The sequence below is a fragment of the Ostrea edulis genome, chromosome 3 (assembly GCF_947568905.1).
Source record: "Ostrea edulis chromosome 3, xbOstEdul1.1, whole genome shotgun sequence".
Taxonomy (NCBI): Eukaryota; Metazoa; Mollusca; class Bivalvia; order Ostreida; family Ostreidae; genus Ostrea; species Ostrea edulis.
In genome coordinates, this window is record NC_079166.1 from 14,062,449 (window position 1) to 14,088,968 (window position 26,520).

At 34.7% G+C, this 26,520-nt stretch overlaps 3 protein-coding genes across 5 annotated transcripts; 2 read left to right on the forward strand and 1 right to left on the reverse strand.

Moving 5' to 3' along the window:
• Positions 1–3,133: 3,133 nt before the first annotated feature.
• On the forward strand, positions 3,134–7,542 carry LOC125674830 (uncharacterized). Of its 2 annotated transcripts, none has more exons than XM_048912144.2 (3): positions 3,134–3,371; positions 5,128–5,291; positions 5,914–7,542. In XM_048912144.2, exons 1-3 carry the CDS (start codon positions 3,189–3,191, stop codon positions 7,052–7,054), a joined length of 1,488 nt encoding a protein of 495 aa, XP_048768101.2. In that variant the 5' UTR covers positions 3,134–3,188; the 3' UTR covers positions 7,055–7,542. The 2 variants fall into 2 exon arrangements, with proteins under 2 accessions (XP_048768101.2, XP_048768102.2); XM_048912145.2 differs by lacking the exon at positions 3,134–3,371 and adding an exon at positions 4,493–4,973.
• LOC125674821 (uncharacterized) lies at positions 7,533–11,775 on the reverse strand. The gene is made up of 4 exons (XM_048912125.2): positions 11,549–11,775; positions 10,336–10,451; positions 9,339–9,459; positions 7,533–8,868 (listed from the first exon to the last, which is right to left on the reverse strand). Exons 1-4 carry the CDS (start codon positions 11,558–11,560, stop codon positions 7,987–7,989), a joined length of 1,131 nt encoding a protein of 376 aa, XP_048768082.2. The 5' UTR covers positions 11,561–11,775; the 3' UTR covers positions 7,533–7,986.
• Positions 11,776–12,155: 380 nt separating this feature from the next.
• Positions 12,156–26,212, forward strand: LOC125674826 (2'-5'-oligoadenylate synthase 1A-like). 2 transcript variants are annotated; one of them, XM_056160150.1, is made up of 6 exons: positions 12,156–12,172; positions 24,115–24,509; positions 24,635–24,896; positions 25,058–25,224; positions 25,328–25,521; positions 25,696–26,212. In XM_056160150.1, the coding sequence occupies exons 2-6, from the start codon at positions 24,135–24,137 to the stop codon at positions 25,844–25,846; spliced, it is 1,149 nt and encodes a 382-aa protein (XP_056016125.1). In that variant the 5' UTR covers positions 12,156–12,172; positions 24,115–24,134; the 3' UTR covers positions 25,847–26,212. The 2 variants fall into 2 exon arrangements, with proteins under 2 accessions (XP_056016125.1, XP_048768093.1); XM_048912136.2 differs by lacking the exon at positions 12,156–12,172 and adding an exon at positions 23,694–23,844.
• The last annotated feature ends 308 nt before the right edge of the window (positions 26,213–26,520 follow it).

Here is a 26,520-nt window from a genome sequence, read left to right on the forward strand (position 1 = left end):
TATTTTATTAAAAGTAGACATTAACGGCAAACTGACAACTCAACAATATGACAAACGGGATGATTTCAGCTTCTCCATCGTCAACTTCCCATATTTATGTAGCAATATTCCATTATCACCTGCATATGCTGTTTATGCAAGGTGAAGATAACGAACAGTGATCAATCTCATAACTCCTACAAGCAATACAAAATAGATAGTTGGGTAAACACGGACCCCTGGACATACCAGAGGTGGGATCAGGTGCCTAGGAGGAGTAAGCATCCCCTGTTGACCGGTCACACCCGCCGTGAGCCCCATATTCTGATCAGGTAAACGGAGTTATCCGCAGTCAAATCAGTGTGCCAAGAACGGCTTAACAATCGGTATGAAACACGTCAGACAGCATTTGACCCAATGCGAGGTTGTATTGACGAACTAGATCGTTATAACGACCATAGAATTTGCAAAATGCTGACTTAAATCGAAATTGTTGAAATCCCTGTACCACAAACTTATTTGTCAGTAGCCTACCTCGATTTAAAAACTGACTATACCCAGAACAAGCTCTTGCATATCGAATCAGTTGAGATATATAAACACCATATGCAGGTGATAATGGAAATTTGCTACATAAATGTGGGAAGTTGACGATGGAGAAGTTGAAATCATTCCGTTTGTCATACAGTTGAGTTGTCAGTTTGCCGTTAATGTCCACTTTTAATAAATTATGTAAGTAGGAAGCAGAAGTGGACGACTCTGTGGTGTCCTTTATTTCGAGCTCACGGGGATACATCAAATCAACATATGAATGAAAGCTACCATTGTTAATAGACAAAGCGTCATCGATATATCTAAAAGTCGAATTGAAGGTCACAGCGAGAGATTTTTTCTTCTCACGTAGAAGTTTTTGAATAAATTCTGCTTCAGATGAATATAAAAACAGGTCAGCTAACAAAGGAGCACAATTCGTGCCCATGAGAATTCCAACAGACTGTTGGAAGACCTGATCACCAAAGACCACGGAGATATTGTCCATGAGGAACTCTAGCATATTTTTTATTTCAACTTTAGAGTACTTGTGCGTGGAATCAGAGTGGTGTTTAACAAAGTAAGTTTTTGAATGACTGATCACTAGATATGAATATTTCCGTTTTCCGTTTTTGTTGAAGAAGCAACTGTCTATGATGTCAAAAAGTCTAGTCTTTAATTTATCGTGAGGAATGGTCGTGTATGGTGTTGAAAAGTCATATTAACAATAATAACTTTCATTCATATGTCGATTTGATATATCCCTGTGAGCTCGAACTAAAGGACACCACAGAGTCGTCCACTTCTGCTTCATACTTAGACATTTTATTAAAAGTAGACATTAACGGCAAACTGACAACTCAACAATATGACAAACGGGATGATTTCAGCTTCTCCATCGTCAACTTCCCATATTTATATTCCAATATTCCATTATCACCTGCATATGCTGTTTATATCTCTCAACTGATTCGAAACGCAAGAGCTTGTTCTACGTATGGTCAGTTTGTAAATGGAGACAAGGTACTGACAAACAAGTTGATGGTACAGGGGTTTCAACAGTCTCGATTGAAGTAAGCATTTCGCAAATTCTATGGTCGTTATAACGATCTAGTTCATTAATACAACCTATCATTGGGTTAAATGCTGTCTGACATGTTTCGTACCGATTGTTAGGCCGTTCTTGGCACACTAATTTTGACTACGGATAACTCCGTTTACCTGATCAGAATATAGGGCTCACGGCGGGTGTGACCGGTCGGCAGGGGATGCTTACTCTTCCTAGGGACAGTGATGAACAGTTCTGCGCGAATGATGGAGATAAAGATGTTTAATAATTATGATTGTAGTCGTAATACGTTCAGTATTCATTGTATGGTTCCCCTGTAAATTACGTTACACTGTACATTCAAGCTTTAATGTCTGATGGTCACACACTGATTCTGCATGGATCGTGAGTTTATTATTCTTTTTAATATGTGATAAGAAATTGGTTGCACAAAATAGAACGCTTTATATTTTAAATTGTGAAACATGTCATTAAAGGAGTGTATATGTAATTATCGCACGTAGTATTGTTGTGTATTGGGTGATATCTGCTGCGTTTGGCAAAGTTCATGGAGAGTGATAAACTTAAACCGATTAGCCTACTTCCAGTTGTTAAAAAGAGGTAAAGGAATTCGAAAACCGATAAAAGACTATTTCATAACATTATATAATAGTAAATTTTAATACATTAAGTTATCGACAAGAACATGTCGATTCACTTAACACTCTCTCTACCGTATCGGTCAATATGACCGATAGCGCGTAAAAACAGGGCTACGCAAAAGGAGTGTCTATAAATCTTTGAAACTACGGACGTAATAAATATGTTTTATATATCATATTTTTGGAAATTTTCTATATTTTTTAACTATGCAAAAATCAATTGAATAAATAAAGCCATTAAATTAAAAAAAGCATTTAAAATGAAAGATGACTTCGTCTAAATATGACACAACGCTTTGTCGCAAGGCCATTTTCCCCCTCGCTATGATTTTTTTTATTTTCCCTATGAATGCAATATTTTTTTTAATATTTTTGAGAAGCATATATTCCCTGCCTTCAGTACATATAAAAATTATTTTTAATGCCTGGCAAAGTTATAAGAAAATAGTAATTTTTTGCACATATAAGTTGTTTTACGATTTTATTTCTCAATGTTTAAACAGATCGGCGTTTTATCTATATTTATATATGGAAATAGGGAAAAGTAAATACATCCTGTAAAAGTAGAGGAAATGTTCTTTTTGATGGACCCTTATTCGTATTATAATTCTCTGTAGTTTTTATATTACGATAAAATGAAATTGGGACATGCTGCGCGGTTTTGTTAAAAAATTAGCGACAAATCGACGTCGCTAACAGCAATCGACGCGCGTCGCACAATAAAGTGGTGAAAACTATTTGTATTGTCCTTTTTTAGTAAATTCAGTACCTGTTGATACACTAAAACAACATACATACATGTATGAAATAATCAGCCTGGTATCTCTGCTTTTTTTAAAAAAAAAGCATAAAACCAATATTGGTTTATAACAGTTAAACAACCTACATGTAACTTCATAAAACACCTATACTCTTTATTCACGGGTTGCGTCATCAAATCTCAAAACGAGGCTCGGAACGCAAACAAGATGGCGAGTAACAGAAGTACATGCAGTACCGGTACGGCTTATCACTGTTGTGTCCCGCTTTGCAACAACGATTCCCGTTATGACCTCAAGAGGGAATTGTCCTTCCACAAATTCCCATCGGATAAGATCAAAAGGAAGGAATGGATTATTAAAATTCGGAGGGATATAGGGGAAAACTTCAGAGTGAGTAGTTACGTACATGTATACACAGGAATCGATAATTTTGTGTGCAATAATATAAGAAGGTGTCAATACCATATCACCCCCGAATAAAAATGTCTGTTCAAATTCCTTAGTTTAACAAGAACTACCTATAAGTATTGTTTCATTAATCTTCATTTTAACTGTTGAATAAACATTTGAGGGGGTGAGTTGGTGATGTTTTCATAACAATAACAGGCACACTGGTCATCTCTGGTCCCAGTCTGTGCTTATTAACACCTGTCAACTTTGCTTCCTGTGCTCAGGTACTGTCCAGCTACCTTTTATTCTTAATCTGCCCAGGTACATGTATTAAGAGGTCTGTCTCCAATCGTCAAGCTATGCTATAGAACTGTGACCCTCTGATAGGTACTGAAGATATTTCGGTCAGTTTCAGCAAACCAAATATATTAAATTTATGAAATTACATTTGATTATCTAATGAAAAATATTAATCAACAATTGATCCATATAATAAAAAGACTTAATTTATCTTTGCAAGAAATGTACAAAAATATGAAAATGGACAATTTAAATCACAATTGACCAGTATTGACCACTTAGGGAGTATTGGCCGGGACGGTTAAAACCGGGGGCCCAACCCTGGTTAAAAACCTTAAAAACCTGTGCATGTTTATTTTAAAGATATACGAATTAGTCTCCTTAACACGCTTTCTCAAGTTTTTGTACATATTTATGTATATTTCACTGTATTTAGTTGTAGGTACCTACATGTATATATATTCCTCTGACGTTACATGTATTGATTCATGAAAATTCTGTATTGTACCTAAATAAATGTATCATTTTCATTGTGGTTTGAGCAAATAAAATTAATGAATGAATGAAGGTAAATCTCCTGCTCTGTACATTGCAGCACCTGTCACCCAATTCCTAATTTAAATCACTGTTTATTTAATGTCCAGCAACTCTGTCCAGGTACATGCATGATAGTTCTTTATTATCCATGAGTTATATGACTCACCAGATTAAAAAACAGAATAACATAAATATGATATTTATAAACAAACATCACACAGGAGAGTATACATAAATAGAACAAAAGCTATATCTCTTTTTAAACATGCTAATTACAAGTATTTACCTAAATTAATCAATTCTTTGATATGTTTAACACTTAGTAATTGAACCAGTTTGAAGGTACTTGGTCTTTTATAACAATTTCATTATATATATATATATTAGGTCACCTGAGATTACTCAAGTGACCTATTGCATATTGGTTGTCGTCCGTCGTCGTGCGGTAACAGTTGAACATTTTTAACTTCTCGATAACTACTAGTCCAATTCTTTTCAAATTTGGCATATATTGAATCATTTTTGGGACAAGGGGGACATAAACTGTGAATTTCAGGACTCCAGCAGCCCCGGAGCCTTTGGTGCGGGACAAAAACTGCCCAAAATTGACCAATTTTCAAAAATCTAACATCAATATTTCTGTGACTTCGCCCAGAAAACATTTCACTCCAAGTATTGAGCACCAATAATTTGTCACCCATGCCCCCAAAAGTGCCCATGTTGTTACAAGCACCCCAAAAATGTTTACGAGCACCTCCAAATAAGGTGTGATTATATGGAATAAAAAGATTTATGTTTATTGCAATTTTGATTTAGATAATATCTTAAATGACCAAATTTAAAACACAAAATTAGTCAATACTCGACAACATATAATTTACAGGTTCTAGTGCTACTATGTATATTGTTCTTTCCTTAGATATCAGATGCAACAAGGGTTTGTTCAGCCCACTTTCTTCCAACTGAAGTACGGCGGTCATTGAATGGAATACGGTCTTTAAAACCAGGGAGTGTACCAAGCATATTTGCTTGGAATTCACCAGTTAAACGGATCAGGCCACTTAGAAGATCATTGAAAAACATGTAAGTTAACAAATGTTTAGATGTATATAAGATCAGTGAAAAACTTTTAAATTGACTTAAAACTGTTTATAAATTGTTTACTCCTCATTGAGGGGTTTTTAGACAACCTCACAAAGTTATACAATTGAAGCTTGAATTGAATTAAAACTGGGCCAAAATAAAGGCCTTTTTTGTTTGGAATTACCTTTTGCTTCATTGAAATAATACCCGCTTAAAAATATTAACAAAATGGCTTTTAATATATTTTATTCAGTTTAACAAGCTTAATATTTTTGATAATGAATTCACTGTTTATTGAAATTTCTACTATAAATTTTTACTTAAAAAGTTTAATTTAAAAAAAATATACTCTAACCCCACCCCTCAGTCTGAAATCCATAAGGTGGCAATTTCAAATAAAAAAATAAAGGTTGGCATTAACACCAACACCCCCTCCATATATTTACGTATGCGATATTAAAGAAAAATACATTTTTGGATCTTTGTATCAATGTTCTGCTTTGTGAAAAAAAATTTGTACTTGTTAATGAGGAGTCCTCATCCCTCACTGCTTGGTCGGGACTAATTGTTTCTGATGCTCTTTGGCATTTAAAAAAAATGAATTTTCAACATTTACATTTAGGTCACCAGTACGATCTGCAGAGGATAACAATTGCAGTATTGAGGAAGAGCCAGAATTATCGTCTTGTTTTGTGGATCAGACTGGATTAACACCACCTGTCTCAAATGACCATGATTACAGTGTCCATACTACAACCAAGGACCAACTTCAGGCAGCCCAAGAGGAAATTAAGGATTTACAGGAAAAGCTTGTAGCAGTAGAAAGGAGACTTTTTTCTGTAGAACGATTCACCACAGATCCCCAGTTGATTAACTTTTACACTGGTTTTAAAAATTATGAAACCTTAAAATGTTTGTTTATTGCTCTTCAGCCAACAGCAGAAACAATGATCAGGTGGACGCAAATGCAGAGACATTCCTCAAATGTGGAAAACATGAAGTTAAATGTTATCCGTAATGAAGCATTGCCACTAATTGATCAGTTTTTTATGTTCCTATGTAGAGTTCGTCAGGGTTTTCCAGAACAGGACTTGGCTGTTAGATTTAACATATCTCAGTCTTCAGTGAGTAGAATTTTAATAACATGGGCAAATTATTTGTATACAATGCTTGGTAGTTTACCTTTATGGCCACCTCGTTGTGTGGTTGACAGTAACATGCCAAAATGTTTTCAAGAAACTTATCCTCATGTTAGAGTGATTTTGGACTGTACAGAAATTAAAGTTCAAACTCCTAGCTCAAAAGTATTAAATTCTGAAATGCACTCGTATTATAAAAGTCACACAACATTTAAAAGCTTAATTGGGATTACACCTTGTGGTGCTGTTGCATTTATTAGTTCAATGTACACAGGTAACATTAGTGATAAAGCTATTACTGCATTGTCAGGAATTTTGGATTTGTTGGAGCCTAATGACCAAGTCATGGCTGATAAAGGGTTTTTGATTGAGGACTTATTAGAGAAAAAACAAGCTTCTTTGGTAATACCTCCTTTTCTTGGTGAAAAGGGTAAATTTTCTGCTTTGGAGGTAGCACTTACGCATGAAATAGCACGCCTTCGTATTCATGTTGAAAGAGCTATAAGGCGGATAAAAGAATATCATATATTTGATGGTGTCATTCCTCTTAATTTAGCTTCATCCATTAATCAGATATGGACTGTTTGTGCAATACTAACAAATTTCAGAGGACCTCTATTCTAGTTAAATGTGATTACGTGCACTAGGAATCTTATTAATGAAAGGTGAAGATAACGAACAGTGATCAATCTCACAACTCCAATAATACTGTTTAATTTTTGACCGAGTTGCACACGTGCATCTGTCTTATAGTATGGTGAATGGCGGGTGGGCTTCCCTGTAATAGGTATCTACTTTGTGCAATCAACTCCTCTCACAGCTTTTACTTGACATTTTTCAGACCTTGTACATTATAGCTGTTATAAAAACATTGAATATATACATGTGAAATTCTAAAGTACCTGGGTTTAAAAAAAATACATTTAATATGTCATTTTTACAGAGTGTTTTATAGAGATGTCTCTATGATGTCTTCAATGAGTATTGTCAATTTGTTATCAGTACAATTATAAACTTATGATTGTATAGCAGTACACGTTTTCAGTGCACATACATTTACATGTGTACAACTTATTCATGCGATATAAAATAAATATTTGAAGAAATAAAAAGTTTTTATTTATGAGTAGATTACATCGAGGCAAATTTGAATTTTATGTTGATAAGCAATGACCATTATAATTACGAAAATTACAGAGGTATATATTTATTGAAATACAGTGTACTATAGCAAGTTGTCTCATGATATATATTCCTCAGCCTTGCTGAAATTAAATTACATATACCAATTATAGAGGTAAAAGCAATTCTGGCAACATCAAGATTACAAAAATCACTATGAAGTATTGTATACTGTTATGTTCAATAAATTCTGAGCAGCAATTACTGACATCGATGTTAAGTAATAAATGCATTTACATCATTCTGAGAATTTCGGGCAAGAAATAATTAAAGTAAAATCTGTCCAGAGACAACTTGATTTCTTCCCACTTCTCTTCATTAAAGTTTATTCTCTCTTTATGGTAATCCTGTCTACATTTCACAAAAAAGTCGCACTAATGGAGCCCAGTAAGTGCCATCTGTCCCATCACTTGGTAGTAATATTGATGAGAATGCTTGAGTTTGTATGTCCCATCATTGGTCCTTTTAAGGTACGCGCATTCTTGAAAAGAATCTTTGTCCGGACATTTGATCTCTAGAAGTCCATACTGTGATGCAGAATTTGGGTCATATATTTTTCTGTCTGGTGATGCTCCAAGATGCGGAGAACTTGGGTTTATAACAAAGCCACACAAGTACACATTATTTCCAGTTATATCGGAATATAATTTTGCTGCTTCAGGTTCATTTTGCAAGCCAAATTTCATAGCAACAGTCTGTATATTTTTGGATTTTAAAAGACGCACAGCTAACTTCTCATGATCTGTCCTCCTTGCACATATGTCCTTAAACATTGTCGAGGTCATCCTATGCCGACGAATGTTGTGCCATAACTTAGTGACACTCTGCAATTGCGTTTGTTCCTCCAATTCCAACGCATGAGGACGATCAATGTGCATGCCCATGAAAACATCATGTTCTGCATTGTTCAACACTCTGTTATAATGACGAGGCTGTTCTGGAAGTAATAAATCAGGGAATTCTTGCTGTTCATTGTGGTTTATTATATCATCAACAGAGGTATGTGGTTTTTGTTGATAAGAAAGCACAGATCCTTTGGGTACTGGTCCAAACTTAGATAGAGACTCTGTTTCACTTGAACTGTCGGTAGATAAAATGCGTAAAATCTGTGCATCGCTCTTCATGGCTGTGAACTGCTCAAGTAATGTCGTCTTAAACTGTACACACGGAATCGTTTTAACCGGACAGTATATGTTTGGAAGGACACCTTCAGTGACCCGCCTTTTCTTCTTAGGTGGTTGCTTTTTAGGATTCACCTGTAAAATTATGGAGGGAACATATGAAATTTATCAAAGAACAACAATTTATCTGTTTATTTAGGCATTAGTTTTCAAAATTGTTTGTTTGACCTTTACAGACTCAGTATTGAATGTAGAGAAAATAGGGGGTTTTCTTTTAATATCTCAGCTTCACATATAGTATACGTATATATATATATATATATATATATATATATATATATATATATATATAGTTATTTACATCAGCAATCTTAATTTTAATAACAATCACCATTCACCAAGACAGCTCATATTATAATTATGTAGACTTGGATTCAATGGTCCAGTATTTGCAGGTGTGGAGTGTAAACAGGTAATTTTTAAATGAAAAAAGAATTTGGAGATGATTATAGTTTCAAGTCTGGTTGTCGTATCCCCCCCCCCCTTTCAGTGGACAAGACTAAGAAATCCTTCATGCAAATAAATTTGAATCATAAAAAAAATACCTTGCATATTTCTAAACTATGTACTGGTTTTGGTTCCAAACCCTCGATTCTCTGGGGAACATGCCAGGTCTGCGGTAAAGACGTTTTACTTTGCATTGGTGGTACAGCCTTCAGACCAAGTCTATATAATAAGTATATAAAAAGCCAAATTATTTTGTTGAGGATTAGATTTTTAACAAGAAGTTCATGGGTCACATAGCTCATACAAGTCATCTTGGCCCTGCTGTTGTACAGCTATTGTGATTTTTAAAAAAAAAAATCTGGTACCAAAAGAAAGGTTTTGTCACGTTGGATGTATACATACACAAAATAAAAAAAGATTTATCACTCACAATTCAGAAGTTAAGAGAAAAGTTAAAGTTTTAAAATTTGGTTCAAACTCCTAGGCAAAGGTCACATGGTCAAACATCATCTTGCCTATGTAAGCTGTAAACTTTGCATATCCTCATAGGAATAAAAAAGGTGTTATATATCAAGCATGGATTAGGCATAAACTTTATGCAAATTATGCAACTTAACTAAACCGGATTAAATAGTAATCAAACCAATTATGACAATCCCCTGTTTAATCGTGTATTATCGAGTCAGATTGAGAACGCTTGAACCTGCACTACCTGGGGATGCATGCATAATAATATGAGTATTCATGACCATGCTGTAAGTTTACAGACGGACACCAGACAAAGTGATCAAAAAACCTCACTTGAGCTTTAAGCTCATGTGCACTAAAAACTAAATATTATGCATTGTTCTGTAGCTTATAAGTGTAATAAAAATGGCCTTATTACTAGCTTAATAATTTTTAAAATATCATCATTTGTCTGCAGTATGGCTTCTTTACTTTAGCATTAACTTAAACATGTTTTTCAAGATTTTAGAAATGAAAGTCATTTAGAATATATAATTATGAACTAAAATTATAAATACAGTATGTTTCTTAAAACTGTTAAATTACAAAAAAATAAGAATATAATGTGAGAAATTTGACGATGGATACCTTAAATAGTGGCACAAAAGGTACAATAATCCTACACCATGACTACAGTGCCCATTCCCAGCTTTACATTCACATTGTGAAAGCAATATGTCTGAAGACGTTCGACAAAACTCAACCTGCAAAAGAAAAAATGTTTTTATATAATTTTATTTTTTTTTTTGTCAATCTGTACTAAAACACATTAGAAATGAACAATAACAATACATCTATCACAATTAACCAATATTTTTCCTGCAGTGTATCAGGGGTTCATGTATATAGCCCCCTAGTTTAAATTTAACATTTGGCTTATTACCATATTGCACAAAATATTCATATCATATCATTGAACCTCCCTATCTATTTGTGTTTTGTATATAAATATTAGGATCAATAAGCAAACTTTCAAAAGGGAAAAAATAATAAATCAATTACAATTGAAAATGAAATTACCATCGGCATTTTAATTTAATGGCATGTCAAAATAAGCAAATATCACAAATTTTTATATGTATTTTTCAAGTAAATTGAAAAATGGTTGACTATTCTGCAATTATTTGAAACTTATCATTCATGACTGCTGGACATGTTTTGAATAATTCAAATAATTTTTTTCCCTTTAAAACATACCTCTGGTCTGCAATAGTGAAACAAAGAAACACACATACACAAAACTACCCCCTCCCTTTCCAAAAAACAAACAAACAAATACTTAAAATCAATGTGAACTAAATGAAACAACCAACAATTAAACTATTGAACTAGCGAACCATTAACTTATATGGTGGATTATTTTTTTTCATCGATGGGAATGCCTTGGCTCTGACACGCATTACATCCTCACATGTTTGTACTAAAGCAAGAGACAAAATGATATAAAATCCTAATTCTCCACTGATTTTATACTCCATTACTCGATATCTTAAGCAAGTAAGATACAATGAATATATACTATACATGTAGCATAATTATAGGAAAAGTAATTCCAGCTAAATTCTTATTTCCTGATAAACAGCTGATATATAGAGGAAATTCGGTCGAAATCAGCAACAAATAAAAGTGTATTTAGAACTTTAAAATCATAATCCACGAATATTCATAGTCACTTAGCTGCTATTTTCCCATACTGCTTTATCTATGAAATTAAAAAAAAAACCCATCCAACTACCAAATACCGTTTAATATTGTCAGCGTTGTATAGTCATAGTGATACTGTCCACAGAGCTATACTTACTTTCGACTTCATGTATAAAACCTTCTATAAAGTTGCCGTAACCCTTCTGTTGTTTGGATCTAGGGATTTTGGCAGTCTCATTTGCCCACTTCTCCACTTTATCCTGAGTAATATGAGGGACATGTTGAAGGTTTTTACTCCAAGCTGACTTAGTGCTGATAGTGCTGGATTCCATTGTTTGCGTTCCGAGCCTCGTTTTCGATTCGAAATGGCCGCGGTGTGAATAACGAGTATTGAGAATGTTACATCGGCAGATTGAATTTAAAAAAGATTAATAAAGTACTTCAAATTCAGATATAAACGTTATATTTGTTCGGAATAGTAATAATTTTTTTCTCTGCCAAAGAAAGAAAACAAAAAAGAAGTTCGCCTATATAGCCTGTATACTTTTATTTTTCCGTGATCCGGATCGCAGGCCTCGCGGGGTTTTCTGAAAGTGTGCACGGAGAACACACGTGTTTCCGTTTCAACGAAAACAAACAAACACAGCTTCACCGTGACTGTCACAGCGAACGCTTGTATTTTACATCTTTAAAACGACCTGATGTCATCAGAAGAAGATGCCCTGGATCCCCTGTTGCAGGATGACCCAAACGATCATGCATTCAGTATAAACACGTTCATGTAAGTTGATGTAGTCACATAGGCCGACTAAAAAGGGGAAAAAATGCGGTTTTGTTATGAAAAATTCACGATTAATTGACCGCGATTTGATGCCATGCTTTGTCGTTTCATGAAAGAAAATATTTATATTTTATGATATCTAAAACAAGTGAATAACACTCTGTCCGGGTCCGGCAGTTTGATTAACACCCCCCCTTTCCCCCCGAATTATCTCCTTACCTGACGCGCGAGTGTAAGAAGAGGTTGTATTTAGTGTATAATGGGATGGGGTGGTTTTAATCAGACTGGGCATGCACGACCGCTGGTGAGAAGGCTATTTTCCAAGTTTTTTCCATGCTTATAAAAGAAATTATCTTTCTATGAAAAGAAAACACAATCTGTTAGGAAAACACAATTTGCATTATTGTAATGATAGAATTTATTATCATAATTTGAATTATTTTCTTTATTCTGTAACAGAAATAAAAACAAAATGTGTGTTTGGGCCAAAATGGGGGTGGGTTAACATCAATCAAAGTCTGATTATGACAGGCTAATGAAAAATCATATTGATTTCTCCTTTATCCAAATGCATCTATTTTATATACACTTTGTAGCTTATGACCATAAATTACATGTGATCCATACATGCTGGTACTTGTATGCGTGTTTCTGTTGCGTGATTAATAGATATACAGTGACCCCCCGTTATAACGCCAACGTTTGTACCTCGGCAATTTTGGCATTAAAACGGGGGTGGCATTATATCGGGGGAGGGTGTGTGTGTGTACATTGATAACCGCCGTGATATTTACCAGATACACTTTTGTTGTATTTGTATTTTAAATACCAAGTTCAAATAAACTTCGATGATGCGGGGTTTTCAACTTCTTAGAGTACCAGCACAAGTTAGATATGGCAAAATAACGTCGGTTTGGATATCGGAGACGACATCCTGAAGAGTTCCTAGAAGTCTGTGATGTATGTGAACCAAAACGTCGCTTTAGAATACCAAAGGATAAAGCTAAGCATGATGGAATGAAACATGGTTCAATTCAACAACAGGCAGTCCATTCTTCTCCAATATTCCCTGCACACAGCAGTGCATCGAATCCATCATCCAGTTCTTCCTTCAACAAGGTAACAGCGAGCAATCTCAACATATTTGTGAGGAATGAAATTGAACCCGATAAACGATACAACTCCAGTTGCAAAGCGGTAGTTCATCGTCTTTGCCAATTTATGAAAAACAGCTTTCCCAACAAATTGAGACCATCAGCAATTATCAAGGTAAAATATAGTACATGGGAAAGAATAAGCATATTTTTCATTTTATCAAGTCATTGAAATTAAAAGTATTCATTGCAGAGTGGGTCACTTGGAAAGGGCACGGCGGTAAAGGGAAAGTCTGATGCAGACCTTGTTGTCTTTCTCGAGCGTTTTCATTCCATATCTGAGCTACATGAATCTATAGAAGTAATTTTGGATATGATGAAACGTTACCTCGGCAAACACGGTGGTTGTACTGTGAAGGGAATCACTCTCCACGCTGTCAAAGTCTCGCTGTCATGTCACGCCGGTCATACTCTTGATGTCGACATACTGCCAAGTGTTAACGTTCTAGAGACAGATGGTATTGTTCTAGGTATGTACAAGAACCAACAATATGTGTATTGTAATTAAAGAACCGGTACTGCATAATGAGAATGACCGTGAGTCTCTCTTGATATTGTCTTTATTCATACTGATAATCAGTTTTAGGAAATATCAAAGATTAACATTCTTTTTGCAGAAGATGAACGAAAAATTTACACGATAATGGGTGCCCATAAACGATCTTTACGTGAATATTATTCCGCGGCACTAGTACCGTTACAGATTTCATTTCTTTCCGGTGTTCCAGCGAAAGTGAAAACTTTGATACGGTTAATCAAATACTGGAGGAAAACCGGTTTTGAAGTAATGTCATATGAGAAAGCATGTAGTTTACAAATACTATAATTTGAGATAACGTTATTCATTTTTGTTTTAATTATGCTTCATGGCATGTTGTATTGACAGGACAGCATTGGGAAACGACTACCGTCCTCTTTTCTTTTGGAATTGATAACAATTGGGGAATGGGAAGATGCTGGAAAACCAGACAAGTTTGACCTGCGAAAAGGGTTTTACCATGTATTGCTGGCCATTGCAAACTACAAGAGATTGAAACGTGCATGGAATATTAATTATGATGCTGACCAGTACACCAGGTGATTACTTTTGTAGAATAATGTGAAAAAATAATTTCTTGGAACTAGATTCAGCAAAAGTGATTGACTTATGAAGAACATTGTAGATTTGAAAGATTTGTATGAATGAAAATCTAGAATGTGGTTTTAATTTTATGCAAACTATGTTTGAATTTTTAGTAATGACCCCTACTATGTGATGGATCCAGCCAACCCCTTCAACAATGAGCGGCTGTAACTGCTGGGATCTTGTAGAGAACAAAATTAGAGAGTTCCTCCATATACCATTGTTTAGTGAATTATTCACCTCTAATGGCTGGATCTAAATATATAATACATGTAACTAGGTTTATTTGGTAATTGTACTATGTTTGATATTGACGCAGGTGTAACATTCGAACACATTGTAATGAGAAGTGAAAATAACGAACAATGATCGATCTCATAACTATCATAAGCAATAGAAAGTAGAGAGTTGGGCAAACACGGACTCCTGGACTATCAGAAGTGGGATCAGGTGACTAGGAGGAGTAAGCATCCCCTGTCGACCGGTCACACCCGCCCTGAGTCTTATATCCTGATCAGGTAAACTAAGTTATCCGCAGTCAAATTAGTGTGCCAAGAACAGTCTAACAATCAGTATGAAACAGGTCAGACAGCATTTAACCCAATGATAGGTTGTATTATGGTCATGATGTAACAAAGTATGTAAATATTAACAAGTCCTTGACTTCTTTAGATTAGAATCAGGATGTCTTTAGTACATCAGCAATTCCTCATTAATATTTTTTATTAATATTTTCGACAACTGAAACACAATTGGATATGCCTGAAATCACACGTGCAACCAACGCACGTACATTGACTTTTCATTTCACACTGGACAAGTTACTTGTTGCTAAAGGTATATCAGATGCTAATGAACAGAATATCTCGAATTTGTAACTCTAGTGTAGTGTAATATTTCATCTCAAATGTTTTTCGCGTGTGGTCGCTTGAAAAATAATGTTTGTGCAAATAACTTACAACTCTTCTTGCACTATAATTATTCAAATGAGCACACAAATAATTATCAGGCACGTATAGCGCCGATGAGTTTACCCCCTTATAAATAATAATATTACATGCAGAGTTAGTTATTTTTACGTGCAGATATCGATCCATTGATAGGCTGGTCCCCCTCATTTAAAAAAAAAAGTATTATTGTCGTTAATTGTAGTGCAAATTATATAAAATTTTACCGATGAATTGAACTGAGAGATCAATCGTTGCCCCCCCCCCCCTTCCATGATTGAGGATTTAGACCTTTGAATTGATTTTTACAAAACAATCACTAGTCAAGAAGTTTCAGACAATATTGTGAAATGAACCCCCACTCCTTTTTTAACCGATGCTAAGTGCCTGATCATATCGCATGCTTTCACTGTACTTTTAATTCTAGTTGTCTGTTATTTTTAAAACGAATTTCTTCCGAAATTTTCATTATTAATATTGCATTGCAATTTGGACAGAAGTAAACATCAAATACGGCTATAATACCATCCTTCCCAAACTCCACAATATTTTACGTTCACATTCTAGAATGTTTTCTCCATAAACTCGAAGAAACTGAACCTTGTTTTTCTGTTAAAACTCGGCATAATAAAGAATTTAATAACGTAAGCTTACTATACACTGTTTGAATCTTAGTGAAGTTTAGGACTGCAATGGTAAGCGCATCCCTAACGTCCGGTGTAAGGGGAGTAAATGCAAACATTACCCTTTTTTGGATGTAACGTGCTTCGAGTTTTAGCGTATCACGATCCTGATGCTGAAGCAATTTTTTTAACATTCAGAGTAATGAATAAAAGGCAAAAAAGTTACGGATTTACATATTAATTTTCATTACAGACACTACTGAAGTCATGTACCCCTGTGTAGATTTTTATGAAATTCATTGGAAAGAGTTATTTGTTGTTATTTTAAAATAAAAACAACAAAATATTTTTTAAATTGCATCTATTTATTAGGAAATATGTCAATAACTTAAAACATGTTATTTTCAATATCATCACCAAGTTTTAGAATAATATGTGCAAAATTATTGAATTAGCGTTATTCTCTAAAATGCTAAAAACCAAACAAATGTGGATATATTTTCCTTATAGCATGGTTTAGATATAATTTTTTCTGTTTATATTAGTAGCTGCACATCTGTTATAGTTATTTATGAAAAAAATCCATACCTTTCCTTAACAATTTCAAATCTATAGCTTCCAGAGTATGTATACCCCCATAAAAAACGGTAGTCTGGCATCATACAGCTGAGCTATTTAAAACCATTCATGGATTACATTTTTATGCAATTTCATGAAAAGACACAGATAATGATTCCATAGCACCTTGGCAAAATCTTTGTGAAAAATAAAAGAAATATATCGCATAATAGACTTGATAAATAATTTAATGAAAACAGAGTTATTGTCCTTGGATTCAATATTTTGAAACATATCATTGACTTTTCAAATATAACTAAGACTTTTGAATTATTTTATGGCTAACAAGATTGTTTACAATCACTATTGAAAACAACTCCAACAAAATTCATGTTCCAATCATTAAATCATTGACTTTACAAAATCTTATGACGTCTCAGGAATGTGGAACTACGTTAAGTATCATCATGTAATGTTTAAGTATAATCATGTAATGAGATATGAAATCATTGAAGCTGGTTCTATGGCTGTGGGCTCTGATCATTCAACGTTTACATTGGCAAAGTAGTTCTATGTATAACGAACTGGGTTCACAAAATAGAACTTTTACTGGATGGTATTAATACAAAATTAGTTACCATAATGTTGTGCATTACTGCCGCTTAGTAAATAAAGATATGACAATTTTTTTATATCTAAAATCATGAAATATGTTATTGAAGGAATGTTCATATAGGCTGCGTGCTGTACATTTTGCGATTGATGCTATTTCTGTTTTCGACAAGGTTGATAAGCTGAACTGGCATCATTCCAGGAGCTATATACATGTAATGAATTACTTTAATTCTGGGGAATATTATACGAGTATAACCTGGTTTGAGTCAGTTTACGATTTATAATGCCCCAGAATTAAAGTCATTCCTTATAATTCAATGCAAAAACAAATGTACTAACTTCCGTTTATCAAAATGAATATGAATTCTGAAAAATGCAAGTCAATTGAGCGGCGCAATGATTCACTTAGCATGTCTAGCTGTAAAGGCAGCCATATTAGTTTTACGGGGCCTATATATAAAATTATTGTGAACGTAATTAGGCCTATTGAACGTCATGTCTGTCATGATAGAAAATCAGAAAATAAATGTAAGCTATGTAAGGATTACATATTCCACTGCCCTTTAAAGATCGAATTTGAAATTGCTCAGGTAGCTCAGCTCCGATAGAGAAACTACGGGAAATTGCATTAAAAAGGCCTACGAAAAATACATACAATAAGTCATCAAATATCAGAAAATGCAATAATTTGCGGCTTTTCACTCTATGAAAATTTCTACCACATCAAATCTTACCCTTGTATGCAACGTTGTCGCTAATAGTAAATCCGACACAAAAAATATGTTGGCTATAAGCAAGTAGCAAATCGCGATCTACATGTTAATGTTACTGACGTCATCTGGCCCCAAGACCATAAACTGACAATAGACTTAAGTCAATGTTTTTAATTACTTATATTTTAAAATTTATCTAGCACAATTGTTAAAAAAGATCCAGGTTTTTCAAAAATTCAAATCCAATCATATACTTAAAATTTCATTATTTGTGAAAATTATTTCAAAAGTTAGCTGGATTTGAAATTTATACTTAAGTATATTCTCAGTTTATGGTCTTGTGACGTATGGTTTTTTTGTTTGCATTTTTGAAAGGCGGATCAAGCAATGAAGCACCTCCTTTCCCTAGTGAAAAATGTATTTTAAAATGAACAGAGTAATATTTACTTGGTAAATCATTCTTTCGAATACAGTATATCTTTTGTTTTAATCTATTATTCGACCATCATAGTGGGAAAGATGTTTTGCAACAGTGATTTGCGTGCAAGTAGATTCAATACGTCTTGTTTGACAACGAGAAAACAATCTGTGTATTAAACCGAAGTACCATATTGCACACGTTGACTTTCTATTGCATAGAGGGCCCGTAAGACATCTTGGTAGCAAAGAGTTTACGATTCGGCCCGCTTCTCTACAAGTTGTAAAGAAGCAGAGCGGATCATAAACTCTTGGCTAGCGAAGATGCCAAAAACAGTGGTACGCTGTAATATGAGAGAGATAAATAGTTCCGACATTTGGATGGCAAGGGGTTGTGTCCATAAGACATAACACACATACATGTAGATCATGAAAGGTAAAGGTAACAAACATTGATCAATCTCATAACAGTTTTTACACGTAAGTAAAGAGATAAACTGTTTTATGTAATGATGCGGTTATGCACATTCTAGAAAATTACTTCTTACAAACTTAGAACCAGATGCAACATACAACTGGCTTTAAACACCAAGGCAAGGTGAAGATAACACAGGTGATCAATCTCATTACTCCTATAAACAATACAAAATAGATAGTTCGGCAAACACGGACCCCTGGACACACCAGAGGTGGGATCAGATGCATAGGAGGAGTAAGCATCCCTTGTAGACAGGCCACACTCGTCATGAACCCTATATCTTGACCAGGTAAACAATTGTATTATTGTTTAACGTCTCTCTCTTTCGGCCATTGAGCAGTGAGGGTTCTTTAGCGTGCTACACCTACTATGACGCGGGACATCCCTAAAAAGTTGAGGCCATCTCCGAGGGCCCGTGGCATTCACACCTGATGCCAAGCGTTTGGCGATGGAACTGTCACTACCTATTTTAATGACATATGTGTCGCGGCCGTTATTCAAACACCGGCCTTCCGCATGCGGGGTGACCACTCTAACCTCTAGACGGTTATCAGGTAATCGAAGTGGTCCATAGTCAAAATCAGTGTGTCAAGAACAGCCTGAAAATCAGTATGAAACACGCCACATAGCATTTAACCAAAATATAGGCTGCATTGGCAAACTAAATCATTATAACGATCATAGAATTGGCGATCGAAATGCTGACTTTAAATGAAACCGTTGAAACCCCTGCAACATCAACTTATTTGTCAGTAGCCTACATCGATTTTTAAAATTAATAATACACAGTACAAGGTCTTGCGTATCGAATCATTTAAGACGAGACATAAATACCATATGCTGGTGATAATGGAATATTGCTACAATATGGAAAGATGAGGATAGAGAAGCTGAATCAATCCCGTTTGTCATAAAATTGAATTATTAGTTTGTCTTTAATATTCATTTTCAATAAAATATCGAAGCACGTAGCGGATGCGGAGAACTCTGATGTCTTTTTTTCCGAGTTCACAGGGATACATCAAATCGACACATGAAGGGAAATGATTATTGTTAATGGATAAAACGTCATCAATATATCTCAATATCGAGTTGAGGGCCACAACAAGGACTTTGTTCCTGTCATGTAGAAGTTTTCTAATAAATTCTGCCTCGTTAAAATATAAAACAGGTGAGCTAATAAATGGGCAGAAATCGGAGTATGGAAATTGAAACAAACTGTTGGAAGACCTGCTCATCAAAGACTTCGAATATATTGTCAATGAGAAACTCCAGCAACTTTTAAATATCAACTTCATAGTTCTGTGTGTAAAATTAGAGTGGTGTTTAACAAAGAAATGTTTTGAATGACTGTTCCAATTTTATTGACGAAAGAACTGTCTATGCTGCCAAAATCTAGTCTTTAATCTATTGCGAGGAATTGTTTTGTAAAGTAATGTAATTTCATATGTTCGATGTTCATTTGAAAAAAAAAGTTTGTGTGATTTTAAATTTACTCAATGTTCTTTAGAATTTTGTATAATCCACTTTGATTGATACCACAGATGGCATAGACGTTAGAAAATTCCTCCTTTTCAGTCCTTTATATTTTCAAATGATGATCACAGATAGGGACTTGGTAGAATATTTACTAGATCCAGTAATGTATCTATGGTTTTCCTGAAGTTTAGGAATCCAGTATAGGTACGGTAACTCATATTCATATTCGACAGGGGATCCTTACTCCTCCTAGGCACCTGATCCCACTCCTGGTGTGTCCAGGGGTCCGTGTTTGTCCAACTATATATTTTGTAGTGCTTATAGGAGTTATGAGATTCACTGTTCGTTATCTTCGCCTTTCATTCACTCGACCCATTGGATGGGATATTAAATGTGTCTACAACTAAAACATTGTTTTGAAGAATTTCATATTTTTAAAAGGGCAGTTGGAGTGTATGTAGGATTACCAAATGTGGAATTAATTTGGAGTTCATTTCAAATGCAGTTGTAATAATGAGCCTTACAAAGACAATGTTCAAGGTTTGTCAGCTGGAAGAAATCTGTACCCTCCTGTAATATATCTAATTATTTTATTGCTTCTGGTTTACTAAACAGAAGGATAGATGGTTTATTTTGAAGTGTGTAATACACGATTTTGATATTTCCCTTGTACATTTCATTCATTCCGACAAGGTATCAAGTTTTTCTTTTTGATATTTAGCCCATCATCTGGCACAATCTTCAACAGAATTCATAATAATGATGATGTTCTATCGCTAATTGAAAGTCCAGGGTACTCTGAATTTAGCACTCGTCAAAATAAGTGATTTCAGCTATAAGGACACCACCAGTAATGACATGTCTAAATGGACTATAGTTAAAAGAAGAACACGTAGGTGGGTTAAGTATAAGATTGTCTATACTTATTCACTGTAAGGTTTGTAGTTTGAATGTTATATAGTACATGTATAATTGTACAAAATACAGTGTATTGACTTAAAAACTTAAATTGAATTTTTCTGGACAAAGAATGTTGCTAATGTTGACGAGATATATTCCTTTGTTAGGAAATCAAAGATTAATAATTTAGTTAAATAGTTTCATATTTCATAAGTTATCTTCAAACAACGTGAATTTTGAATTCCGTATATAAGTTTTACATTATGACCCCTGGGTCGAGGCCTCTGCTGGTGGACTGTTAGTCCCCGAGGGTCTCTACAACCCAGTAGCTAAGTACTTCGTTACTAGCTTGAAAATACGGATGTATATTTAATTGCTGTTAACAAATTTAGAAATTCATTTAAAAATTAAGGATTATCTCCCTCACGCATAGCTCTTATCCTTAGATTAATTTGACATTACTTTTTTGGCACACTGTTTTCCCCTAAAAATAGCTCTAAAAATTCATGGTTATTTCGGATTTCAAACATTTCGATTGAGCATCACTGACGAGACATTATTTGTCGAAATGCGCATCTGGTGCATCAAAATTGGTACCGTATAAGTTTTCTATTATATTTACATTCCCAATGGTCAGCTTTGTGCAATACGTATTGTTAAGTTTATACTATACTTGATAGCTGCATACATTGATTGGGGAAAGGGGACAGGTTGGTGACGACAAGTGTTTCGCGGATATTTGTATTTATGTAATTTTCCTAATTTACTGGCTGGGCGTAATATGACCAAAAAAAAAAAAAAAAAAAAAAAAGAAAGAAACCATTCTGTATTTCTTGAATAAATGTTTTATACTGGTTAGAATGAAAGGTGAAGATAACGGACATTGATCAATCTCATAACTCCTATAAGCAATGCAAAATAGATAGTTAATTGGCAAATACGGACCCCTGGACACACCAGAGGTGGGATCAGTGCCTTTGAGGAGTAAACATCCCCTGTCGACTGGTCACACCCGCCATGAGCACTGTATCCTGATCAGGTAAACGGAGTTATCCGTAGTCAAAATCAGTTTGCCAAGAACGGCCTAATGAAAGGCAAAGATAACGAACAATGTGATCAATCTCATAACTCCTATAAGCAATACAAAATAGATAGTTGGGCAAACACGGACCCCTGGAAACACCAGGGGTGGGATCAGGTGCCTAGGAGGAGTAGGCATCCCCTGTCAACGGTCACACCCGTCGTGAGTCCTATATCCTGATCAGGTAAACGGAGTTATCCGTAGTCAAAATCAGTGTGACAAAAATGGTCTAACAATCGGTATGATACACGTCAGACAGCATTTCACCCAATGATAGATTGTATTTACGAACTAGATCGTTATAACGACCATAGAATTTGCAAAATGCTGACTTCAATCGAGACTGTTGAAACCCCTGTACCATCAACGTGTTTGTCAGTAGCTTGCCTCGATTTCAAAACTGACTATACGCAGAACAATCTCTTGCGTATCGAATCAGTTGAGAGATATAATCACCATATTCAGGTGATAATGGAATATTGGTGCATAAATATGGGAAGTTGACGATGGAGAAGTTGAAATCGTCCCTTTTGTCATAAGGTTGAGTTGTCAGTTTGCCGTTAATGTCTACTTTCAATAAAATATCTAAGTATGAAGCAGAAGTGGACGAGTATGTGGTGTCTTTTATTTTGAGCTCACAGGGATATATCGAATCGAAATATGAATGAAAGTTAGTATTGTTAATAGACAGTTAATAGACAAAACGTCTAATGGAATTAATTGAAATTGATCACTGTTCGCTATCTTCACCTTTCATTGATTAGGGAAATAATAAGATAATTAAGAAAATCTGTTCCAGAGATATACTGAAGCCCAGCTGAGTTGGCGTTGTCCGCATTTTTTGTTCTGATGTTTGGCACCGCAAGTCGCGATTTCGATTAAGATCGATAGTTAAAAGATGTTTTATTATTTTATGTTCATAATCAAAAACACGGTTTATACATGTTAGAATCTAAAACGCTAATTGATAAAAATTAGTTTTAAGACGTGTTTTGAAAATTTCAAGAAATGTTGATTTTTTGATGTTATCTGATAGGTTAATCTAGAGATGTGCTGCAGTCCAGTTGTTCGTGTTTTTTATTCTGAATTTTTGCACCACAAGTCGTGATTTCGATTCTTATATGCATACAAAAGGTAGTTTACAGTAGTTTAGTTTATGAAACAAATGGAAGAACTGACAGATATTACATACAACTTACGAGTGCTCAGAAAATGATATGACAGCGAATTTTGGATTGTTATTTCGGATTTCAAACATTTCGGTTGAGCATCACTGAAGAAACATTATTTGTCGAAGTGCGCATCTGGTACATCAAAATTTTTACCGTATAAGTTTTACATGCAGAGTTATTAATGATATTTCATTTTGTGAAAAACACACACAGTGTATATTTTTACAATGTCACCGACTGCACCGTATTGCACTTTAAACGTTTTGCATGGTCCTTACCGTACAATCGATATCGATGTTCAATTTCCAGTTACTAAATTTAAACATTTAAAAAATAAACACACGTCATTAGATGTTTTCCAAAAACAAGTGATATCGAAAGTAAATAACCTCACAGGGACGTGAATGTTCAGGTAAGATCGTATTATCATAAAGATTCTTATTGCAAGGGGATTGTTTTCTTGTTAGACAAGGTTTTAATTTCAATTCAGATATAATTATTTCCAACAGGGAACCTTTCAAAACGATAGCTTAAAAAAACTGATAATTATCGGTTGATAAACACGAGCCGTGATGGTCATCAAATTTAGAATATATAGTTATTTTATCATGGTTACCATGTTACTTAGTAATCTAATTTGATGTTTTGAGTTTTGAAATTTGGAAGTTTTTATTACATTTAGAATACCGGTACTGCCTAATAATGGCGAGAGAATATTCTTTTGCTGATCGGATATTAAATCCGGAAATGTTTCCCCAAGTCTGTGAAATATGTCAACCACAACGTCGATTTAGGACACCAGGGGATAAAGCTAAGCATGATGGAATGAAACATGGTTCAATTCAACAACAGGCAGTTCATTCTTCTCTAATACTCCCTGCACACAGCAGTGCATCGAACCCATCATCCAGTTCTCCTCTCAGCACGGTCACAACAAGCGATTTAAACGCATTTGTGAAGAATGAAATCGAACCTGATGCAGAATACAACGCCAGTTGCAAAGCAGTAGTTCATCGTCTTTGCCAATTCATGAAAAACAACTTTCCTGATGAATTGAGACCATCAGAAATTATCAAGGTAAGGTCACGCATACTGATTAGAATAAGCATGTTATTTATTTTATCTAAGATATAGAAATAAAAAGAAAAATCATATATAAAAACAAGAGTTATATATATGAAAATAAAAGATATTCTTTACAGAGTGGGTCTCTTGGAAAGGGAACGGCGGTAAAGGGAAAGTCAGATGCGGACCTTGTTGTCTTTATGGCGCGTTTTCACTCCATATCTGTCCTGCGCGACTCTCTAAACAGGATTTTGGACAGGATGAAACTGTACCTCGGCACTCACGCTGGTTGTACTGTGGAGGGAACTACTGCCCACGCTGTCAAAGTCTCGCTGTCATGTCACGCCGGTCATACTCATGACGTTGACATTCTGCCAAGTGTTAATGTTCTAGGGACAGGTGTGTATGAAATAGAACCAACAATAAATGTATTGTAATCAGTTCTGCATAATTACAATAACAGAGATTCCTTTTTGAAATTTTCTCTGAAGAATATTTTTAGCACTGGTGAGTTTTAGAAAATATCAAAATTGTTTCAAGAATAATATTCCTTTTGGCAGGAAGTAAAAGAGAAATTTACAAGACGATGGGCGCCCATTCGCCATTTCTGCGTGAATACTATTCCGCGGCACTAGCCCCACTACAGATTTCGTTTGTTTCCGGTGTTCCGACAAAAGTGAAAACTTTGATACGCTTGGTCAAATACTGGAGGAAAACCTGCTTTGAAGTAATGCCATATGAAGAACCACATAGTATACAAATACTATCATTTGAGAAGACATTAGTCATTTTCGTTTAAATGTATGTTATCTGGTACTTTGTATTGACAGGAGAGCACCGGGAGACAACGACTGCCATCCTCTTATCCACTGGAATTGATAACAATTGGGGAATGGGAAGACGCTGGAGGACCAGTCAATTTTGACCTGCGGAAAGGGTTTTACCATGTATTGCTGTCCATTGTAAACTACAAGAGATTGAAACATGCATGGAATACTAATTACAATGCCGACAAATACATCAGGTGATTGTTTTGTAGAATAATTTGAGAAGTTATAATTAACTTAAATCACATTTCTTTGAGCAGCTTTAGGAAAAAGTAATTTGCATTTGAATAACGTGGCGAATTTGAAAGATTTGTATGAATGAAAATCTAGAATGGTGGTTTGAACTATACGCAAATTTCTTGGGTTTTCAGTGATGACTCCTGCTATGTGATGGATCCAGCCAACCCATTCAACAATGTAATGGAGGCCTGTAACTGTTGGGACCTCGTAGAGAGCAACGCTAGACAATTCCTCCGCAAACCATTGTTTAGTGGATTATCCACCTCTAGTGGATGGATATAAATATATAATACATGTAACTCTCTCATTGGATTTTTTGCATCTTGAAAGCATTTTTATTCATTTCAGATCCCTACAAAGCTACATGTTGTGAAATTACATTGATAATACGTTGACTTTGGAATATAATCCACGAGTGTGTTATACATATTCAGACTGGACACTATAGTTACATGTATGCTATTTACTTGAATTATAGATACAATGTAAAGATAATGTACGTATTTATACTATGTTTGATATTGACGTGGTTGTGACATTTGAGCACCTGCAATTGTAATTCATAGTAATGTTATAGCTTTCGAGTATATTTTCTGATCCTTCAGTGCCTGGGTCTACAAATAAAACAAAATAAAACATTACATTCTGGATGGTAGTTAATAGAGCTTTCCTGTTGTAAATTCTACATTACTACCGCTCAGTAAATTCCAAAGTTTAAGTTATAATCATTTATGACGCATATTAATCAAGGAAGTTTTATGCACTCATTATAATATACTTGTATTCACTTTCTGTTTTCATAAGGTTTTATTGGCAAATATAAACGTAATCAGTTAAAAGTGGGCATCATTCCAGTAGCTATATAAGAGACATGCATTTATAGTATATCAAGATGCATAAAGATAAGATTCATTTAATAAACTTTGTTGCCTTCTTATGATTGATTGTCTATTATA

Coding starts and splice junctions, on each gene's coding strand:
- LOC125674830 (XM_048912144.2), top strand. CDS start 3,189: ATGGCGAGTAACAGAAGTACATGCAGTACCGGTACGGCTTATCACTGT. Junction 3,372..5,127: donor ATATAGGGGAAAACTTCAGA/GTGAGTAGTTAC, acceptor TTCTTTCCTTAG/ATATCAGATGCAACAAGGGT. Junction 5,292..5,913: donor AGAAGATCATTGAAAAACAT/GTAAGTTAACAA, acceptor ATTTACATTTAG/GTCACCAGTACGATCTGCAG.
- LOC125674821 (XM_048912125.2), bottom strand. Junction 9,460..10,335: donor CTTTTGTGCCACTATTTAAG/GTATCCATCGTC, acceptor CTTATTATATAG/ACTTGGTCTGAAGGCTGTAC. Junction 8,869..9,338: donor ATAGTTTAGAAATATGCAAG/GTATTTTTTTTA, acceptor ATAATTTTACAG/GTGAATCCTAAAAAGCAACC.
- LOC125674826 (XM_056160150.1), top strand. CDS start 24,135: ATGGCGAGAGAATATTCTTTTGCTGATCGGATATTAAATCCGGAAATG. Junction 25,225..25,327: donor GGAGGAAAACCTGCTTTGAA/GTAATGCCATAT, acceptor TTGTATTGACAG/GAGAGCACCGGGAGACAACG. Junction 25,522..25,695: donor AATGCCGACAAATACATCAG/GTGATTGTTTTG, acceptor TTGGGTTTTCAG/TGATGACTCCTGCTATGTGA.